Source organism: Phascolarctos cinereus, unplaced genomic scaffold, assembly GCF_003287225.1.
Source record: "Phascolarctos cinereus isolate Bilbo 61053 unplaced genomic scaffold, phaCin_HiC Scaffold_4;HRSCAF=312, whole genome shotgun sequence".
NCBI classification, from domain to species: domain Eukaryota; kingdom Metazoa; phylum Chordata; class Mammalia; order Diprotodontia; family Phascolarctidae; genus Phascolarctos; species Phascolarctos cinereus.
Window position 1 is genome coordinate 250,838,910 of NW_027555847.1, and position 17,733 is coordinate 250,856,642.

The following is a 17,733-nucleotide window of genomic DNA, read 5'->3' on the forward strand; positions in this document are numbered from 1 at the left end:
GAAGTGCCCCAATGCCATGTACAAAATGCCATTTGGATATTGAGTTCAACCACTTTCCTCTTTGATCATCTTGGCCAGGTCACTTAAACTCTCTGGGTCTTAGCTTCATCTCTAAAATGAGAGGATTGAACTAGACAACCCTTAGATCATTCAAGCTCTAAATCTGTGATCCTAGAATCTCCAGGATCTCCTTTTGGCCTCCCACAGTGTCCCAAATTCCACCACTGGAGAGTTAATGGAGGCATTCATACAGAGCCTGGCTGACACTTTGCAGGCGTTTGGTCGAGTTTGAGAAGATGGCTCAGATGATTCCTCTGATCTCTTAAAAAAAAAATCTAACACTATGATTCAGTCCTTAGGTTTGAGCCTTTCCCTTCTTAAGTCTCCTTTTCTAAGCTGCAAATTTCCCTGGAAGGAAGACCACCCTTTAGTCCCCAATACCTCAGGATAAATGAATTTTGTTAGACATCTTCTCCAAGTTAAAAGGGTCTTGGGTTGCAAGACTGGGACTACTGTATGGAAGACTGAAAGGGACTGAAGGAAGCAGAAAAAAGACGACAGTTTTAGGGATCAGCTCTTTTGGCCTAGCCCAACAACACTCAAGGAAGAGAAGTTTCTTTGGGATGACTTTATTTGTCTCCTTGTCACATAAATGTGTCCTCTTCCTCTTTAATTCTAGGAGAAATAGATTTAAATGAAAGGGATAAAGGAGAAGGGGATGCAGGAGGAAGAGGGGCAGCCTGGGGAGAGCTCCCATTTGAGTGAGAGGCGGGGGAAGGCGCAGGTGGCTGAAGAGATGAGACTACAACCACCTTCGGCTTCCCAGGCTGCAGGACTTGAGGGTTAGGCATAACCTCTGCATTTCGATTCTGAGGAATGTTGCTGGATCCAACAAAGGTTAGGTAGACAACGGCTCCCATGACAGCTCCCAATAGCGGGGCTACCACAGGGACCCACCACCAGCTGTTCCCCGCTCTGCAAAGGAGACAGAAAAGTCAAGAATGAGACCGAGACACAATGAGAGGACTACCTGGGTCCCCAGGAGTCAGATCTCAGGGGCTCCCCCCACCAAACACATCACAGTCAGAGTCCTCAATTTTATATGCAACAGAGGGGGCCCATCTTCCCCTAAACATGGAATAATTCCAACCTACTTTCCACAGGGTAGAGAAGAAAGAGAAATCGTATCAGAGCTGGAGAAAGTGCTAATAAAATTTGTTCACCCTGAGGTACTGGGGACTGAATCAGAGCTTAGAAATAAAGTCTATGTCCCTCTTTTTTACAGACAGAGGAACTGAGTATGGGAGAGAGCAAAAGTGCCTGCCTAAGGTCATGTGACTAATTACTCCATTGGCTAACTGCTAGCAAAGCTTATACTAGAAATCAAGCCTACCAGCTCCCAGGCCAGAGGGCTTCTCATTACATTGGGATGGGAACATTTAGAGAATCTGCCTTACTTGAGCACAGAAATGCAGAAATCAGGGGAGGAGAAAAGTGTTCCCTGCCGCACTGGAGAGAAAACATTTACTGCTGTACCAAGAGCTGTATTTCTTATTCCTCTCAGGCTAGCTTTGATTTTTAATACCCTACTCAAGAAAATCTGCACATCAAACATTTAACTCATATACTCTTACACGCTACTTGTCTACTCCACATAAGGTCTGTGAGAATGAAAATCTAGTAACTCCCTCCTCTGCCAATCTGCTCCTGGGCAATACTCAATATTTTAAAAACTCCAGATACCTGAAATTCTTCACCCTGCGCATCCCCCATGTCAGAATATTCAGACCATGTCAAGCATCTCTTGGTCACACAGCCATCGCAGGACCCAAGAGTTGACATTTGGGAACTGTCACGCTCAGAGTTTCCCAGGACAGAGTCATGTCATCGAAAAGACAAAGGGCTCCCTGATGAAGGTAGAGGGGCTTTTCAGGGTTTTTTTGGTTTGTTTTTAAATTTTACATGTCCACAGACCAGCTATCAGGGCTTTTACACAGCAAAGCTTCATTGAATCCACACTGGGAGAGCAGCTTGGTGTACTGGAAAGGGCTGCATGACCCCTGGCCTTAGCTTGCCAATCTGCAAAATAGAAATAGTGCCTACCTCCCAGGTTGTTCTGAGGATCAAATGGGAGCTGAGGTTCTGAGGATCAAATACTTTATGAAAGCACTTTGTAAATCTTAAAATGCTATTATTATTTATAAACCTTAAAAGCTCTATATGGGCTCAAAGAGTTTACCTCGGAGCACGGAGATGTTAATAACTTGCCGCCTGTGCTTGTCAAGAATATAGGTTTTCCTGACTCTAAAACTGGCCCTCTATCTATTATCTATTCTATGCTGACACTTATTGAGAGGAGCTTCATGCACCGGTCATTATGGGGCACAGAGTCTGGTCAAGGGAAACCAAGACGGTATCTAAATGAAGAGAGAGCCAGTCCTGTAGTCAGGAAGACTTAGGTCCCATCTCTGACATACATGGAGCTGTGGAACCATGAGAAAATCATTTAAACTCTCAGCACCCCCAGGTAAGTGTTGAAGTCAGGGATGGGAGTGGGGGAGGTGCCTCAGGAAATGCTTATTATGTTGAACCAAACTGAATGAAAATGAATTACGTGAAGACTTCATTGCCCCAGCCAGCAATGCTCGTGAAGATCCTTGGGGGCAGGTCCCTGGACGGGTTGATGGCATAACCAGTGTTCATGCCCAGTGACAATCCTATTGTGACCACGAGGATACCTATAACCAAAGCGTGGGTCCCTTGCAGAGCCGGGTTGTTCTTTTTGTCAGTGATGGCCAACAGGCATAGCTGGAGTAGTCCGGTTAAGTATGTCTATGGAAAACAAAAAAAAAAAAAGGAAACTTCACCCCAGGGAATACCTGTTGGGAAGAGAACCTGGCTTCAAAGAAGCAGCCCAGCAAACTAGGGGGGCATCATTTCCACCTGCATTTTCTCCTGCAGTACCAAGTACTAGGGACATACTAGGGATTGGAATGGGAGTTCAGTAAGGGGTTAGCTTATTCATTCATTCATTCATTCATTCATTTTTCATTTGTGCATTTATTCAACAAAGATTTGTTAAATACCTATTATGTACAAGGGACCATGCTAGCTCCTAGGGATAAAGAAAATATATGAGATCCACAGGAGCTTACAGTTTAGTGTAAGAAATGACCAGTATACAAACATAATACAAATTTGAGTATGATCAGTTCTTAGGAGGGAAGCTGTGGTTTAGTGGAAAGAGCAGCAAATTTGGAGTCCAGAAGACCTGTGTTCAAATTCTGGCTCTTCCACTTACTGTCTATGTCTGCTTGGGCAAATAATTTCATCTTTGTAGGACTGGGGAGTTTCTTCATCTATAAAATGAGGGGGTTGAGCAAAATGATCTTTAAGGTCCCTTCTAGTCTTAAATTGTATTATGTCATTTTACTTCTCAGAGCTTCACTTTCCCAGTCTGTAAAATAGGGAAAATGATAACTGCCCCACCAGCCTCATAGGGTAGTTGTGAGAATCAAATGAGATAAGATATGTATAACTGCTTTGCAAGTTATAAATCTCTCTATAAATTTCAGCTATTAGCATTACTATGAGAAATAGCACGGCCAAGAGCAGTGCATAGAGAAGGGACGTTAGAGTCAGTAAGACCTGGGTTCAAATTCCACCTCTGACATGGACTGGCTGTGTAACTCTGGACAAGTGCCTTCAGGTCCCATTCAGGTCTAAGAATATAAGTTGTAGAACACTTACAGATATACATTAGTAGGGGGAATTTCCCAACTGGGGAAGTCACAAGTCAAGATATATATTCCGTCTCCCTACCCCAACCCGCACTCTCTCACCCCCACCAAGTGTGCTGTGAAAGACTCAAGAAAGGAGAAATCACTTTCCAGTCAGGGGAATAGGGAAGACTTCTAGAAGGAGGTGGCATCCTAATTGGGTCTCAGAATAAGGGAAGGTGGTTTCAGAAAAACCTGGGAAGACTTCTATGAACTGCTGCAAAGTAAAGTGAGCAGAACCAGGAAAACATCGTACGCAATAGCAGCAATACTGTACAATGATCAGCTGTGAATGACTTAGCTGTTCTGATCAATACAACAAGCCAAGCCAATTCCAAAGGACATATGATGAACAATGCCGTCCACCTCCAGAGAAAGAGCCGATGGAATCCAAATGCAGATTGAAGCATAATTTTTTGTTTTACTTTTATTGCTTTTTTTGGCAACGTGACTAATATGGAAATATGCTTCACATGATTTTGCATGAGGGAAATTCATTCAGAAACCAAATTTTTAAAAAACTGTTAAAAATAATATTTTTTAAAGGGAAGGATTTAAATAAGAAGCAATAGAAATTGGGAGGAGGCCACTTCAGCCATGAGGAGCATTCTGAACAAAGACAGAAGGGGAGATAAGGGTCAAAGCTCAGTGTGGAGATCAGATGGGGCCTGAACGTAGTCAGTAGGATTTTTATGATGTGGAGGCCATCCTAAGGTGAAGAATCACAAAGTACAGAACTGGTAGGGCATCATTGTGGTGCTAATGGATAGGAGAAGAGGAGGCAGTTACGTGGCACAATGGCTAGAGTGCTGGATCAGGAAGGTCCAAGTTCAAATCCTGCCACAAGCACTTAGTAGCTATGTGACACTTAACCTCTTTTACTCTGTTTCCTCATCTGTAAAAATAATAGCACCTACCTCACAAGATTGTTTTAAGGATCAAATGAGGTATAGATGTAAAGTGCTTTGCAAACCTTAGAGCACTCTATAAATGCTAGCTATTATGACTCAATTTATCAAAATCTTTCAGAAGTAGTGGTAGAAAACTACAACCGGGGTCTGCCTGCTGACTTGAGGAGGAGAGTAGCTCTATGGAAAACACTGAGATAACCCACTTAAGAGATCAGACTACCAGGAAACCAGGTGTTCAGAAACCAAATCATTCCTTAAAATGGACAAGGGAAGACAGTTCTTCTCAACCGTACAGACCACAGAAGGGAATCTCAGAATCTTTTTTGAAAATAATTGTGACAATTTTGCACTTCTCTGGGATGGATGTGACTTAATTAAAACTGATTATGAGGGAACAAGCTTGAACTTGTTAGAATTTCTGGAGCTGAAACTCAGTGGGGGAAAAGGCTTAGTGAGAATGATGGGACTCAGCAAGAGAGATAGGAACTCAAGGAAGGAAGTGTTTTCAGTATTGATTCTCCTTCTTGCCTTTTCTAATCCAATCCAAATCCAAGGTAATAGCACTATTCATGTGGGGACTTAATATGTGTGCCTACCATGTACAAGGCATTGCACTAGGGGCAAGGAATACAGAAACCAAATTAAACAGGCCTTGCATTTACATTCTACTTGGAGATATACCATATAAACATAAATATACAGAGGATTATTTGAAAGAAAGAACACTAACAACTAGTAGAATCAGGAAGGCTTCCTGGGGAATGTGATACATGAGCCTTGAAGGAGATATACTTAGAGGCACAGGTGAGGAGAAAGTGAATTCCAGGGATGAGGCACAAGAGAAGAGACAGAATACTAAGTCTGGAAGAAAGTACATTGGACAGCAGGCCTGAAATGGAGATTGTGTAAAAGAGAATAATATGAATTAAGCTTGGAAAGACAGACTAGGGCCAGATTGTGAAGAACTTTAAAAGCTGAACAGACGGGTGGGTCACTAAAGGTTTTTGAGCACAGGCTTAACATGGTCCAAACTTGTGCGTCAGGAATATCAATTTGGTGGGACACTAATGCACTGTTGGTGGAGTTGTGAACTGATTCAACCATTCTGGAGAGCAATATGGAACTATGCCCAAAAGGCTATAAAATCATGCATGTACTTTAACTTAGTAAGACCATTACTAGATCTGTATTACAAAAGAGATTAAAAAACAAGGGGAAAGACTTATAAGTACAAAATATTTTATAGTAGCTCTTTTCTGGTGGCATAGAATTAGAAATTGAGGGGATGCCCATCAGTTGGGGAATGGCTGAACAAGTTGTGGTATATGATTGTGATGGAATACTGTTGTGCTATAAGAAATGATGAGCAGGATGCTCTCAGAAAAACCTGCAAAGACCTACATGAACTGATGCAAAGTGAAATGAGCAGAACCAGGACAACATTGTACATAGTAGCAGCAATACTGTATGATGATCGACTGTGAGCATCTTGGCTAATTCTCAGCAATACAGTGATCCAAGACAACTCTGAAAGACTTGCTATCCAATCCCAGAGAAAGAACTGATGGAGTCTGAATACAGATCAAAGCATACTTTTTTACTTTCTTTATTTTTCTTGGTGTTTTTTTGCGGGGGGGGTGTTTTCTTTTACAACATGAACTAAGCATAACATATATCAAATTGCTTTCCTTCTCAATGAGGTTAGTGGGGAGGGAGGGAGAGAATTTGGAACTCAAACATTGTTAAATGTTAAAAATTGTTTTTACATGCAATTAGGGGAAAAATAAAATACCAAATAAATAATTTTTTAAAAAAAAGGAATATCAATTTGGCATCTGTATGGAGGATGGATTGGAAAGTGCAGAGACTGGAAAGCAGGAGCGTCATTACGAGGTTGTTACACCTGGCCTTGGCAAGTGAGCCTTAACCAGGATGATGGATGACAATGTGAAGGCAATGGATGCAAGGTATGTTGGGGAGGTGCTATTGACAAGATTCAGCAACTGACTGGCTATGTGGAATGAGGCAAGGGAAGATTTGAGGATTGACCCTAAGATTGCAAACTGAGTGACTAGAAGGAAAGGTAGTGCTCTCAACAGGAAGAAATATGTTTAGAGGAGGGGTGGGTTTAGAGGGGAAGATAAGGAGTTCTGTTTTCATATGTTGAGGTTGAGCTGCCTACAGAACATCTAGTTAGAGGTGCCTACCAGGCAGATGTGGGTACCAGAGTTAGGGAGACAGAATAGGATCGGCTATATCAGTCTGGGATAATTAAACCCATAAGAACTGATGAGAGGGGGAGGAGAGAATGAGAGGAGATGGGGGGGAAAGGGAAGGGGGAAGGAGAAAGGGAGAGAGAGGAAGGGGGGGAGAGAGAGAGAGAGAGGGAGAGGAGGGGGGAGAAGGGGGGAAAGAGGAGGAGAGAGAGACAGAGACAGAGACAGAGACAGAGAGAGAGGCAGTTATGTGACATAATGGATAGAGCCCTGGACCTAGAGTGAGGAGTACCTGAGTTCAAATTCCACATCAGGCACACCTGCTAGCTGTGTGACCCTGGCAAGTCACTTAATCTCAGTTTCCTAAACTGTAAAATAGTACGTACCTCCTAGGGTTGTTGTAAGGATCAAATGAGATAATATTTCTAAAGCATTTAGCACAGTGCCTGGCCCATAATAGGTGTTTAATAAATGCTTGTTTTGTTCCTTGCTTCTTTCCTTCCTAGTCAGAGTTTTGGAGGACACCTACACTTAGGGGGTGGGACACAGATGACCCAGCAAAGAAGACTTACTGAATCACCTCCCCTTCCTTTCTTACCACCCAGATCCTACCCATGATTCTCATGACCTAACCTCAAGTTCTAGCCATGAGTTACTCCCAAATCAGCCTCACTGATTTTCTCTTTCTCTGATTTCTTCCAAGTTCCCAAACTCTGGTTTCTTGATGATATGCTATTCTACATTGTTCTCCCTTTGTTCTGAGGATGCAAATCCTCTCTCCCCTTCCATGCTGTAAGCTCCCCAAGACCAAGACCACATGACCTCCAAGCCCTCTCATCTGCCTACAGAAAGAAAGGGGATAAAATCCTTGTTGAACTCAATTTGCTTATTTCCATCTTAAAGAAGACAATGCCACGTGGAAATGAATGAAACTAATGGAAGAATTTCAGTTACTGTGAATGAGGTATTTCAGGGTCAGAGGTCTTCTTGGGGCTCCTCAGATAATATACCTTCTTTGCCTTCACATAGAGACGATCCTGCTCAATGGACAGCAGTGTTGCCTCTGGGCAAATGTTCAAGGGAGCTGGGGGAAGGGTTAGAGTTTGCCCTCCACTTGGGCAGATTTGAAGTGTTCACCCTTCATCTGAAATACCTCCCCTCTTTCCAGAGCTCATCCTCGGATCATTGGATGCGCTAACACAGTAGACAATATAGGCAGGGTTCTCTGGGTCCAGAAGACGCCTATTTCCGTATGTATGAAAGTGGCTAGGAGGGCCCTTAAATCTCTCCCATGGCACTTGAAGCTTCCCTGGTTGCCCTTAATTCCCATGCAACGCTCTCATTCCCCCACCTGAACTGAGCCCCTCACTCACCACTGACCTCATCTATGAATCCCCTCCACAGAGTCATGTGGGAAGCAGGGTAAGTAGCAAAGATGCCAGCAGTTGCCTGGGGTCCAGTTACTGTCAAATTCCCATTTGTATACCGCATGAGTGCTTCTGGGAAAAGAAAATGAAAAATCACAGTTGGTAGGTCTCAAACTGTTATAGACTCATGGCAATCAAGAGTCTAGGACCTATGACCCTTTCCCCTACCCCACCCCCCAAGCCAGCTAAGAAACTAGGTTTCAGGGCTCAGAAGGAAATGAGATAGTAGGAAGCCTGAGTCGTTCTTCTTTTTATGTTACTCCCATAGAGTGGGGGCATAGGACTTGAGAAATGTGGAATATAGAATAGGGAGCCATCTATCCTGGAGTGGAGGAAGCAAACAGAAATGTTTACTTTAGGAAGGGAGGTATATACCCTCTTTATATCAGGGCAGAGGATGAGGGAGGAGACAGGAACGAGTATGTATGTACCCAATACCACCCATTTCACAGATAGGGAGACATAGGTCCAGAGTTGAGAAATGATTTGGAATTCTTGAATATCAGAGCTTGACAGGAATTTAGAAATCATCTAATCTAATAATCCTAATTTTACAGTTGAGGAATCAGGAGACTTGCCCTGGGATCTGCAAGAGGTCAGATGGAAGTGTCCAGCAGACTGGACCCTATGGCTCTGTCCGTAGGACCTCCAGACTCTATTAGTGTGGGACTCACCATAGTAGAGGCCATATATGGTAAACGATGCCAAGAAGGACCCAAAGCACTGTCCCACTGTATAGACAGGAAATTTCTTCCAGGACATCTGACCCAGGACACAGCTCGTAAAAGTAATGGCACAGTTCATGTGGGCGCCTAGGGGAAAGAGAATGGGGCTTGAGGGGAAGGGAAGCTTGGTCTGGAATATGTCCCCAGAGTCAGTTGCTGAGTAGGTTGGAACACTTTTCCAAAAGGTCATGTGACATAGGCCCTAGGGTGGAGGGGAAGCTGGGAAGGGAATTTAAGAAGAAGACCTAGGGGTAGAGGCTTCAGAGAAATTGTGGGGGAGGGGGAGGGGAAAGGAGAATGAGGAAGGGGAACCTTCAGGGGAATTCGGAAGGGAAGGTGGTGGCGGGGTACCTGGAATGATTGGCAATCAGTGAAGAGGGACAGGTTTTTTGGGTGGGCTGGGAGGTCCCTCTCAGAACTCTTTTTTACTTTGGACATGTGAAAATGATTTAGCATTGGAGGGAAAAGAATGGCATCAGCTTATGTAGACAAATAAAGCAAGGGGATGATCTGTTTTAGGGCAAGGTCTGATTTCCAGGTACTCACCAGAGATTCCCCCAGCTATGTGGACCCCCATGGCGACGCCAAAGCCAAATGCCAAGTTGATGCTGAGGTATGTCCCATAATTACTTCCCCCCAGAACCTTCTGGGCCACGGACCCCAAACCAAACACCTGCCTCCGAAAAGAGAAGAGCAGAACTTTGAGGCCTCTCATCCTGCTGTCAGGCAGTCACTAGTCCTGCTCTGACCAAGGCCACGCACAATGGAACCAAGTTGGGGCAGGCGCTTGTGTGGTCTATGTAGGGTTTGAAAATCTGCCTCTACGCGGTGTAACTATCCACCAGAGGATTTGTACCTTCACTATGACCCACATATACATGGACTTACTGTGAAATACATATGTCCTTGCCACAGAGCAGATTTTTTTTCTGTTAACATTTATCCCTAATGCAATTTCATCTTCTTGGGTTCAGCTTATCATTATAGCCTCTAAAGACTTTTTTTGGATTCCAATTCTCTCCTTCCATATAGTAATTCTCCTTCCCAACTTTATAGCAGCTATAAATTTGATGTGCATGCAGGCTTTCAAATTGAGCAGAAAAAAAAATCAACAGTAGGCTAGGACATTCACAGAACCTATTCTGATTCCTATAAGGCTGAGATAGGAAAAGAAAAGGGGAGAGGGCACTTCTATTTGAGCACTACACCTTTGGTTCCAAGGTTAACAGCCCTCATGGGGCTAGAATTCTTTAGTATCAATGAGTAACTCCCTCTTGATGGTGCAAATGGTAGAGGGTTTAGATCTGGGAGAGAGAAAGTAGGGAAGAGATTGGATCCAGAGACACTTCCTTGATAAGCCTCACCTCTTTGGGGATTTAGAATGAGTAGAGGTGACGGGTTATCTAATCTATCTCCGGTCTCCCTCCCCCCGCCCCAGTTTCTGGTTAAGGTAGCCTTAAAGAAGAAGGGGCAGCTAAGTGATATAGTGGATAGAACAATGGCCTTGGATTCAGGAAAACCTAAGTTCAAATCTGACTTCAGACACTTAATAGCTATGTGACCCTAGACAAGTCACTTAACCCCTATATTTGCCTCACTTCCTCCACTTTAAAATGGGGATACACTGGAGAAGAAAATGACAAACCACTCCAGTATCTTTGCCAAGGAAACCCCATGGATTTGTCACAAAGATTTGGACACAACCGAATAACAACAAAAAAGAGGAAAAGGAGATGGAGGGAAGTTTTTTTTCTTCCCATTTGTAAAAATCTCCAGGAATTATAGCAGCTGCTATCCATCATCTAATCAATGCCTGACCATGCAAACCAGTGAACTGTTTACGGATGTTAGCTCCTCCCCACCCCCACACCTCACTCTTTCTTTACAAGGTGTGGAAGAACACTAATTTGGAGTCCAAAGATGTGGACTGCAGCATGTCAAGTCTTCTCTCTGCCTCAATTAACTCACCTGTCAAAAGGAGAATAATACCCTCCTACTTTACAGGATTGTTAAGGATCTAATGAGATGATGGGGCGTGAAAGCCCTTTGAAGAAATTCATGTGGATTGTTCCCCTCCCTTTTTGTCTTCCTTGTCCACCACTTCTGAAATATTGATTCAGAAAGGAAGCAATGCCATGTATTGTGAGCCACTCTGTGTCCCAACTCATGAATCTCTAGCCTACATCCTGCTGTCATCATGATTGCTCTCCACTCCTAAGGCCAGTTTTTTACCATTTTTTATTTTATGCCTCCCTATTACCCTGGATATTCTTTGACTGCCCTTGGGCACTCAAACATCCTTCTCCTAGGATGGAATGCACTCCCAGAAGGGAAAAATCTCCAAGAAAGCGGGCTCCTAATAAGCAAATCCCCCAGCCCAAATCCATTATTAAGGCCCTCGATTCTCCCCACAGTCACCTTTTCCTTCCTCCTTACACCAAGGCCCCTTTCTGCTTCCTGCCCCAAGTGCCTTAATTTTTTCATTCTGTTCTCCTACAGCCCCTATTCTTGTTGAGAAACTAAAGAAATTGGGGCAGCTAGGTGGTGTAGTGAATAGAGCACCAGCCCTGGAATCAGGAGGACCTGAGTTCAAGTCCAGCCTCAGATACATTAACACTCACTAGCTGTGTGACTCTGGGCAAGTCACTTAACCCCAATTGCCTCACCAAGAAAAGAACCTAAAGAAATTACTATCCCTTCCCTGCTTACCTAAGGACTGGTGGGATGTATCTCTAATACCCCTTACCTTTTCTCTCTCTCTATTCTTACAACTTCTCATCCTTTCTCATAAAGGATACAGATTTATTTAAAGTGGGTCATAGAATTTAGTCCTTGAAAACTTGAGAATTATAAAGCACTACATTAAGATACTATGTAATTAATAATGCTTTACATCTGTCTAGTGCTTACATATAAGCATTGCATAGCTAGGGAAACTGAGGCCCAGAGAGCTTAAGTGACTTACCCAAAGTCACAGTGAGCCAGTGGAAGAACAAGGACTTCATCAACTCATAAGTCCTAACTCTGAGTTCAGTGCTTATTACCACCCTGACCTTTGGTATGGTTTGGGGGGAGAGACTAGCTGTAGGCTTGTCTTATTGTCCTCTGTTGACTGGAGTTGAGTTGTATCAGTATGGCCCGGATGACATTAGTTATGGGCTAAATAGAAAGACTGGTTTTATTGACAACATGGTAGCAAACCACCCATAGCTTTCTCACTATCCACTCCCTCCTTAACACTTTGTAATGTCTCTTCCCACATCACTTTGCCAGAACTGATCTCTCCAAGGTCACCAATGACCTCCTAATCATCAAATCCAATCACTTCTTCTCCATTCTCATCTTCTTCAATCTGTAGTATTAACATAATTAGTATAATGCCATATTAGCTGTGGAACCTTTGACAAGTCACCTCCCCTCAGTTTCCTGATCTGTAAAATACAAAAAGAGGGAAGCCTGATTAGGTAGTAGTGGGTTTGAAAAAAATCTGAAGGTGAAAGTGGCCCACAAGCCTGAGATGTGTCAGCAACCAAAAAAAAAAAAAAAGTAACAAGATCTTGGGTTGCCTTAAGAGAAGCAGAGATTCCAGGAATAAGGAAGTAATTTGGCACTCTGTATTCTACCCTGGTGAGACTACTTTGGTGGTGTATTGTGTCCAGTTCGAGTTACCAGATCTCAGAGGGAGCATTTGATGAGGCTTGGGGTCCATGTCCTAGACTAGATAGTGTGCTGCACATTCATAAACATTACCGATAATAATTCAGAAAAAATAAAGAAATTTTTGCTGTGTTCAGGAATGTAAGTTTAAAAAAAATTATACTTGATTAAGATTCAACTGTTTATTCAAATTTACACTGCAGTTTAATAAAAATGTATTGTATAATATTTAGTAAAATTAAATATGTAAAATAAACTTTTCAACACTATGCAAGCCCCTGGAAAAAATAATTGCATTCTATTCATTCAAGCCTAGCTTCAGTTTCAGCTCTTCAGGGAAACCCTCTAATACTACACCCAGCTCATACTGACTTTGCCATTCTCAGAACTCCTACAGCAGTTAGGTTAAGTCTGAAGCACATATTCTAGCCTTTGTTCACCTATTAGCCTGTGGTGTTCTCTAATTATTTCATAGACATGGGTCTCGTCTCCCCATTAGACTATGAGCTTCCCTTTGGCTGGGGTTATGTCCTACCCCACTTCTCATTAGACCAAGCTTATGTATCCCCTTCCTCCTTGGCACCCTCAACCCCCTATCCAAATGGAGCAAGGAGAAGGAGCCCTGGACTTCTGGCTCCCCTGTGGCACTTTCTCTCATCTGGAGCTATAGAGACAGTACCCTCAGCTCTCATCTGGTTTTCCTGTCCCTCTTAGCCCTCTCCTCTTTAGAGATAAGAGGATGGCTATTCCCTGTACAGTCAAAATGTGACACATACAGGCTCCCTTCCCTGCCCGTCCTGGCCCAGGCACATGTGGGAGGAAATAAGAATGGTTCCCTCCTTCAGCACTGGCCTCTTACCATCATGATATATGTACTTATGAATTCAGCCAAGAATTCTTTCATCATGTCTCCCTGAAAAACTCCTTGCATGCGCTGCACTACATCACTAGATGCTTGTAGTCTTCTTAAGGGTTGGCTTCTGGGCTGAATGCTGGAGAGAGAGAAAAAAAGAGAAAGAATGAGGTACAGCTCCCTGTATTGGTACTTTTTGCCCTCTCAGACTCCCATGTAAGTTCTTTTCCTGTCCTACACCCACCAGGTTAAAGCTTAACTCCCTGCCCACCCATATCATTCTCCCCCCTCTCATGGCTGGGGTCCTCTTCCTGGGATGAGCTGGCAGGGGAGTATGTCCAGCTCTGTGTCCAGGGCAGTCTCTGTAAAAAGCAATAGAGAGTTCGTGGAAAAAGTGAAGGACAGACAGTTCCTGGGGCTTAATCAGGATTCACCTCCCTCATGTTTGCATAGTATATAGTGCTGGAGTAAAGAGGAAAAGTGTTGGGCATATCCATTTGACAGAGGGGAACGATAAGATGGAGGGCGGCTAGGTGTCACAGTGGATTGAGTGCCAGGCCCGAAATCAGGAAGACTCATCTTCCTGAGTTCAGTCCAGCCTCAGACCTTCCTAAGCTATGTGACCCTGGAAACACTTAACCCTGTTTGCCTCAGTTTCCTCATTTGTAAATGAGCTGGAGATGGAAATGGTAGACCACTCCAGTATCTTTGGCAAGAAGACCTCAACCAGGGTCGCAAAGAGTCAGACATGATTGAAATGGCTAAACAGGGATAAGACTGAGCAGAAAGTCTGGAGGCAGCTAAGCAAAAGTAGGGAAGCAAAACTTCAAATGATATGGGGGAGACCTAGGAGGGGGAAAAAAAGGATGGGGGAGGGTCTGCCCTCAGAAATAATGGACTCTATGTTTGTAAGCAAAAAAAATTTTGTTGTTGTTGGCTAGGCAATGGAATTAAGTGACTTGCCCAGGGTCACACAACTAGTACATGTCAAGCGTCTGAGGCCAGAGTTGAACTCAGGTCCTCCTGACTCTAGGTCTGGTGCTCTATCCACTGCACCACCTAGCTGCCCCCTGTAAGCCAAAATTTGGTGCCAACTTGTGTGTGTGTGTGTGTGTGTGTGTGTGTGTGTGTGTGTGTGTGTGTGTGGGTGGGTGTGGGTGGTGGTGGTGGTGATAGTGGAGCAGAGAAGGGAGTCAGAACAAAAGTGGTCTCTGCAATCAGTGATGAGCTCTGCAAATCTTGACATGCTGTGAAAACAATCCTGAGATCAGTGTCAAAAGACTGAAGAGTAATAGTTACACCAAAAAGCTGTGTTCTGCAAACAGCCCTGAAGTCCCCCAGAGAGACACAGCAGCACTTTGTGCTGAACTAAGGTGAGATACTAGCCTTCATCTCAATTATCCATACTAATGGATTAAAGAGCAGAAGCACAGATAATCCAAAAGTAGCTACTAAACTAAAGATTATTTATACTTGCCTTTGATAAGTGTTTGTTCTCACAAGTGAATGTGGAGATGAGGATAGCTGACAATACAATCATGATGGGGGAGGAGGGAGAGAAAAAAGGTGGAGGAGCATGGGTGGGGATCATAAGTGATCTCCATAAAGAAGAAAAGGTGAGGCATCAAAAGAGACTTAACATGACTTCGTAAGTCTAATAAGGTTCTGACAACCCAAATAAAGAGTTGATCTGGGAGTTCCCCTCAATCAGATTCACTGAGCTCACAGAGAGATGAGCCTTTGTTGGGGATGTAAGCCTCCCAGAGGGGGAATCTTTGTCAGTATTTTCAGCTGCATCTTCCTATGGAGGGAGGACATGTCCATTGGCATGACTTGACCAGGTCTTAAGTGACAGGGGTTGTCCCAAGATGAACTGCTCCATTTGGAGCTGTTCCTTGGCACCTCCTGAAGAAGAGGCTCCCCTGATGGGGGCTGCCCTCAGGACAAATTGGTTCTTACCCTTGGGAGGATGGACTCTTGTCAGAGCCACCCCTTTTCACTGGCCTATAAACGTAACTTCCAACTATTGTTCCATAAGGTGGATTTCAGAAAAACCTGGAAAAACTTGCATGAACTGATGTTGAGTGAAGTGAGCAAAATCAAGAGAGTATTGTACACAGTAACAGCAACATTGTATGATGACCAACTTTGTTAGACTTAGCTCTTCTCAGCAATACAATGATCTAAGACAATTCCAAAAGACTCCTGATGGAAAATGCCATCCACATCCAGAGAAAGAACTATGGAGTCTGAATGCAGATTGAAGCACACTGTTTTCTCTTTTTTTGTTTGTTTTTTTCTTTCCTGTGGTTTTTCCCTTTTGTTCTGAGACTTCTTTCACAACATGACTAATGTGGAAATATGTTTAATATGATCGAACATGTATAGCCTATTTCAGACTGCATGCTGTCTTGAGGAGGGGGGAGGGGAGGGAGAGAGAAAAATTTAGAACTCAAAATCTTATAAAAGTGAATGCTGAAAACTAAAATAAATAATTTTTTTTAGTACATTCCATCAAGAACTCAGGATCTTTTTGCCTTTCTCCTTCCTCCTTTCATCCGGAGATAATCCTGAGAGAATAGCAGGTGGGGATGGGAGTGGATTGAGAATTCCCTCCCTCCACCCCCAAAAGCCAACCAACAGCAGAAGTAGTCTTGTTTTTCTTTTCCCACATGACCCAAGAGAGAAGTTCTTGGGCAATGCTAAATTGGAGGCAGGGTGAGGATTTCTTAGGCGCAGTAAGCCCAGAATCTGGCCTTCCAGCCAGAAAACAGAGATGTCTGGCACAATGTCAGCCTCAGAGATTGCTTCATAAGCAACCTCGAGTCTGAGTGTCTGGAGATCTGAGAAGGCAATACAAACAAGGCGATATTCTTAAGCTGTCCCTTGGAGAGAAGAGAGGATTGCCCATGTAACTCCTGATGTTGGATGGAGTAGAGACAAGGGATTAAAAGCTGTGACACAGAGAGGAAAAGGACCAGGACTGTGCCCTCCACTATTATAGAAAGTTATTTGGATGATGCAGGTCTAATGTGAAGGAAGTTGCCTCTCCTACAGCCTCAAGTGTATTTCCTTTCTGGGAAAGATCATGCCCTCCTATGGTTTCTGTGAAACAACAGAGGGATTCACTGAACTATCAGTGAGTTTCCTTCAGGGGAGGTGGAGAGGTCTAAAGTACAAGATAACATGACAAGTCTGGTACAGACTATGCAAGATTTTATGGGAAAGTGGGACTCACTAGAGAAGGAGAAGAATATTAATTATTTATGGACAATTGCAAGTCCCTTTGTAAGGTTTCTGCATTTGTTTATGGGCTCCTGTAAGTTCATTACATCTTCTTCATTTCCTTTGGGATGAAATCAAAGCTACCCTGTACCCTGTATCTATTTGTTATCCTGAGTGCTTGAACAGGAAGTGATAGACCTTTTTACCCATATCTACAAGATTGAGGCACAATCTACATTCAGCTATTTCCCAGAATAAACTTCAAGTAGGAAAATTTACAAGTCAAAGAGAAAACAACACTTATAGGACTGCCTCCAGGACTAGACCTTGGTCCATATGAGCCAAAAGCTCAGGATTCTGGGCCATGGGTTAAAAAAAAAATTAATAAAATATGCAAATACATACAAACAACTAAAGATACAACAAAAAGAGAGATGAAACCTGCAAGAATAAGATCAGGAAAGTTAGAGCTTACAGTACTGAGGAGATATTCTAAGGACAGCAAAATGTTTGTTTTTTGCTATGTTGGGAACAAGAATATCACAAAAGGCAAGAAACCTATCCCTTGTGGTATATAGAGCACTGTTAAGGAATGACATTAAGACCATCTGTCCCAATTTAACTTCCCCTGGGTAGGTAAGACTTCTACCTCTTTTTTTTTTTTTTTGGCTAGGCAATGGGGTTAAGTGACCTGCCCAGGGTCACACAGCTAGTAAGTGCTATGCATCTGAGGTCGGATTTGAACTCAGGTCCTCCTGATTCCAGGGCCAGTGTTCTGCGCCACCTAACTGCTCCCAAGACTTCTACCTCTTCTTGTGCCGGTCTGACATTCAGCTTCTGGTGAGAAGAGGAGCAAGGCACTCCACTAACTGAGTTACCTGGCATGATTTCTATCTGTACCAGTACAATTTCCACCCCCTGCTGCCAGTCTATTCTCCCA

The 17,733-nt window shown here is 43.5% G+C and overlaps 1 protein-coding gene across 1 annotated transcript in view; it reads right to left on the reverse strand.

Moving 5' to 3' along the window:
- Nucleotides 1–609: 609 nt before the first annotated feature.
- The window catches only part of AQP7 (aquaporin 7), a 21,490-nt gene continuing 4,366 nt past the window's right edge, over nt 610–17,733 (reverse strand). Inside the window, exons 3-8 of the mRNA XM_078152991.1 lie at nt 13,575–13,707; nt 9,605–9,731; nt 9,008–9,145; nt 8,287–8,405; nt 2,615–2,832; nt 610–975 (exon numbers count right to left, since the gene is read on the reverse strand). Of these exons, the coding sequence (XP_078009117.1) occupies nt 645–975; nt 2,615–2,832; nt 8,287–8,405; nt 9,008–9,145; nt 9,605–9,731; nt 13,575–13,707 (1,066 nt within the window). The 3' untranslated portion in view covers nt 610–644. The remainder of the gene's footprint in view (nt 976–2,614; nt 2,833–8,286; nt 8,406–9,007; nt 9,146–9,604; nt 9,732–13,574; nt 13,708–17,733) is intronic.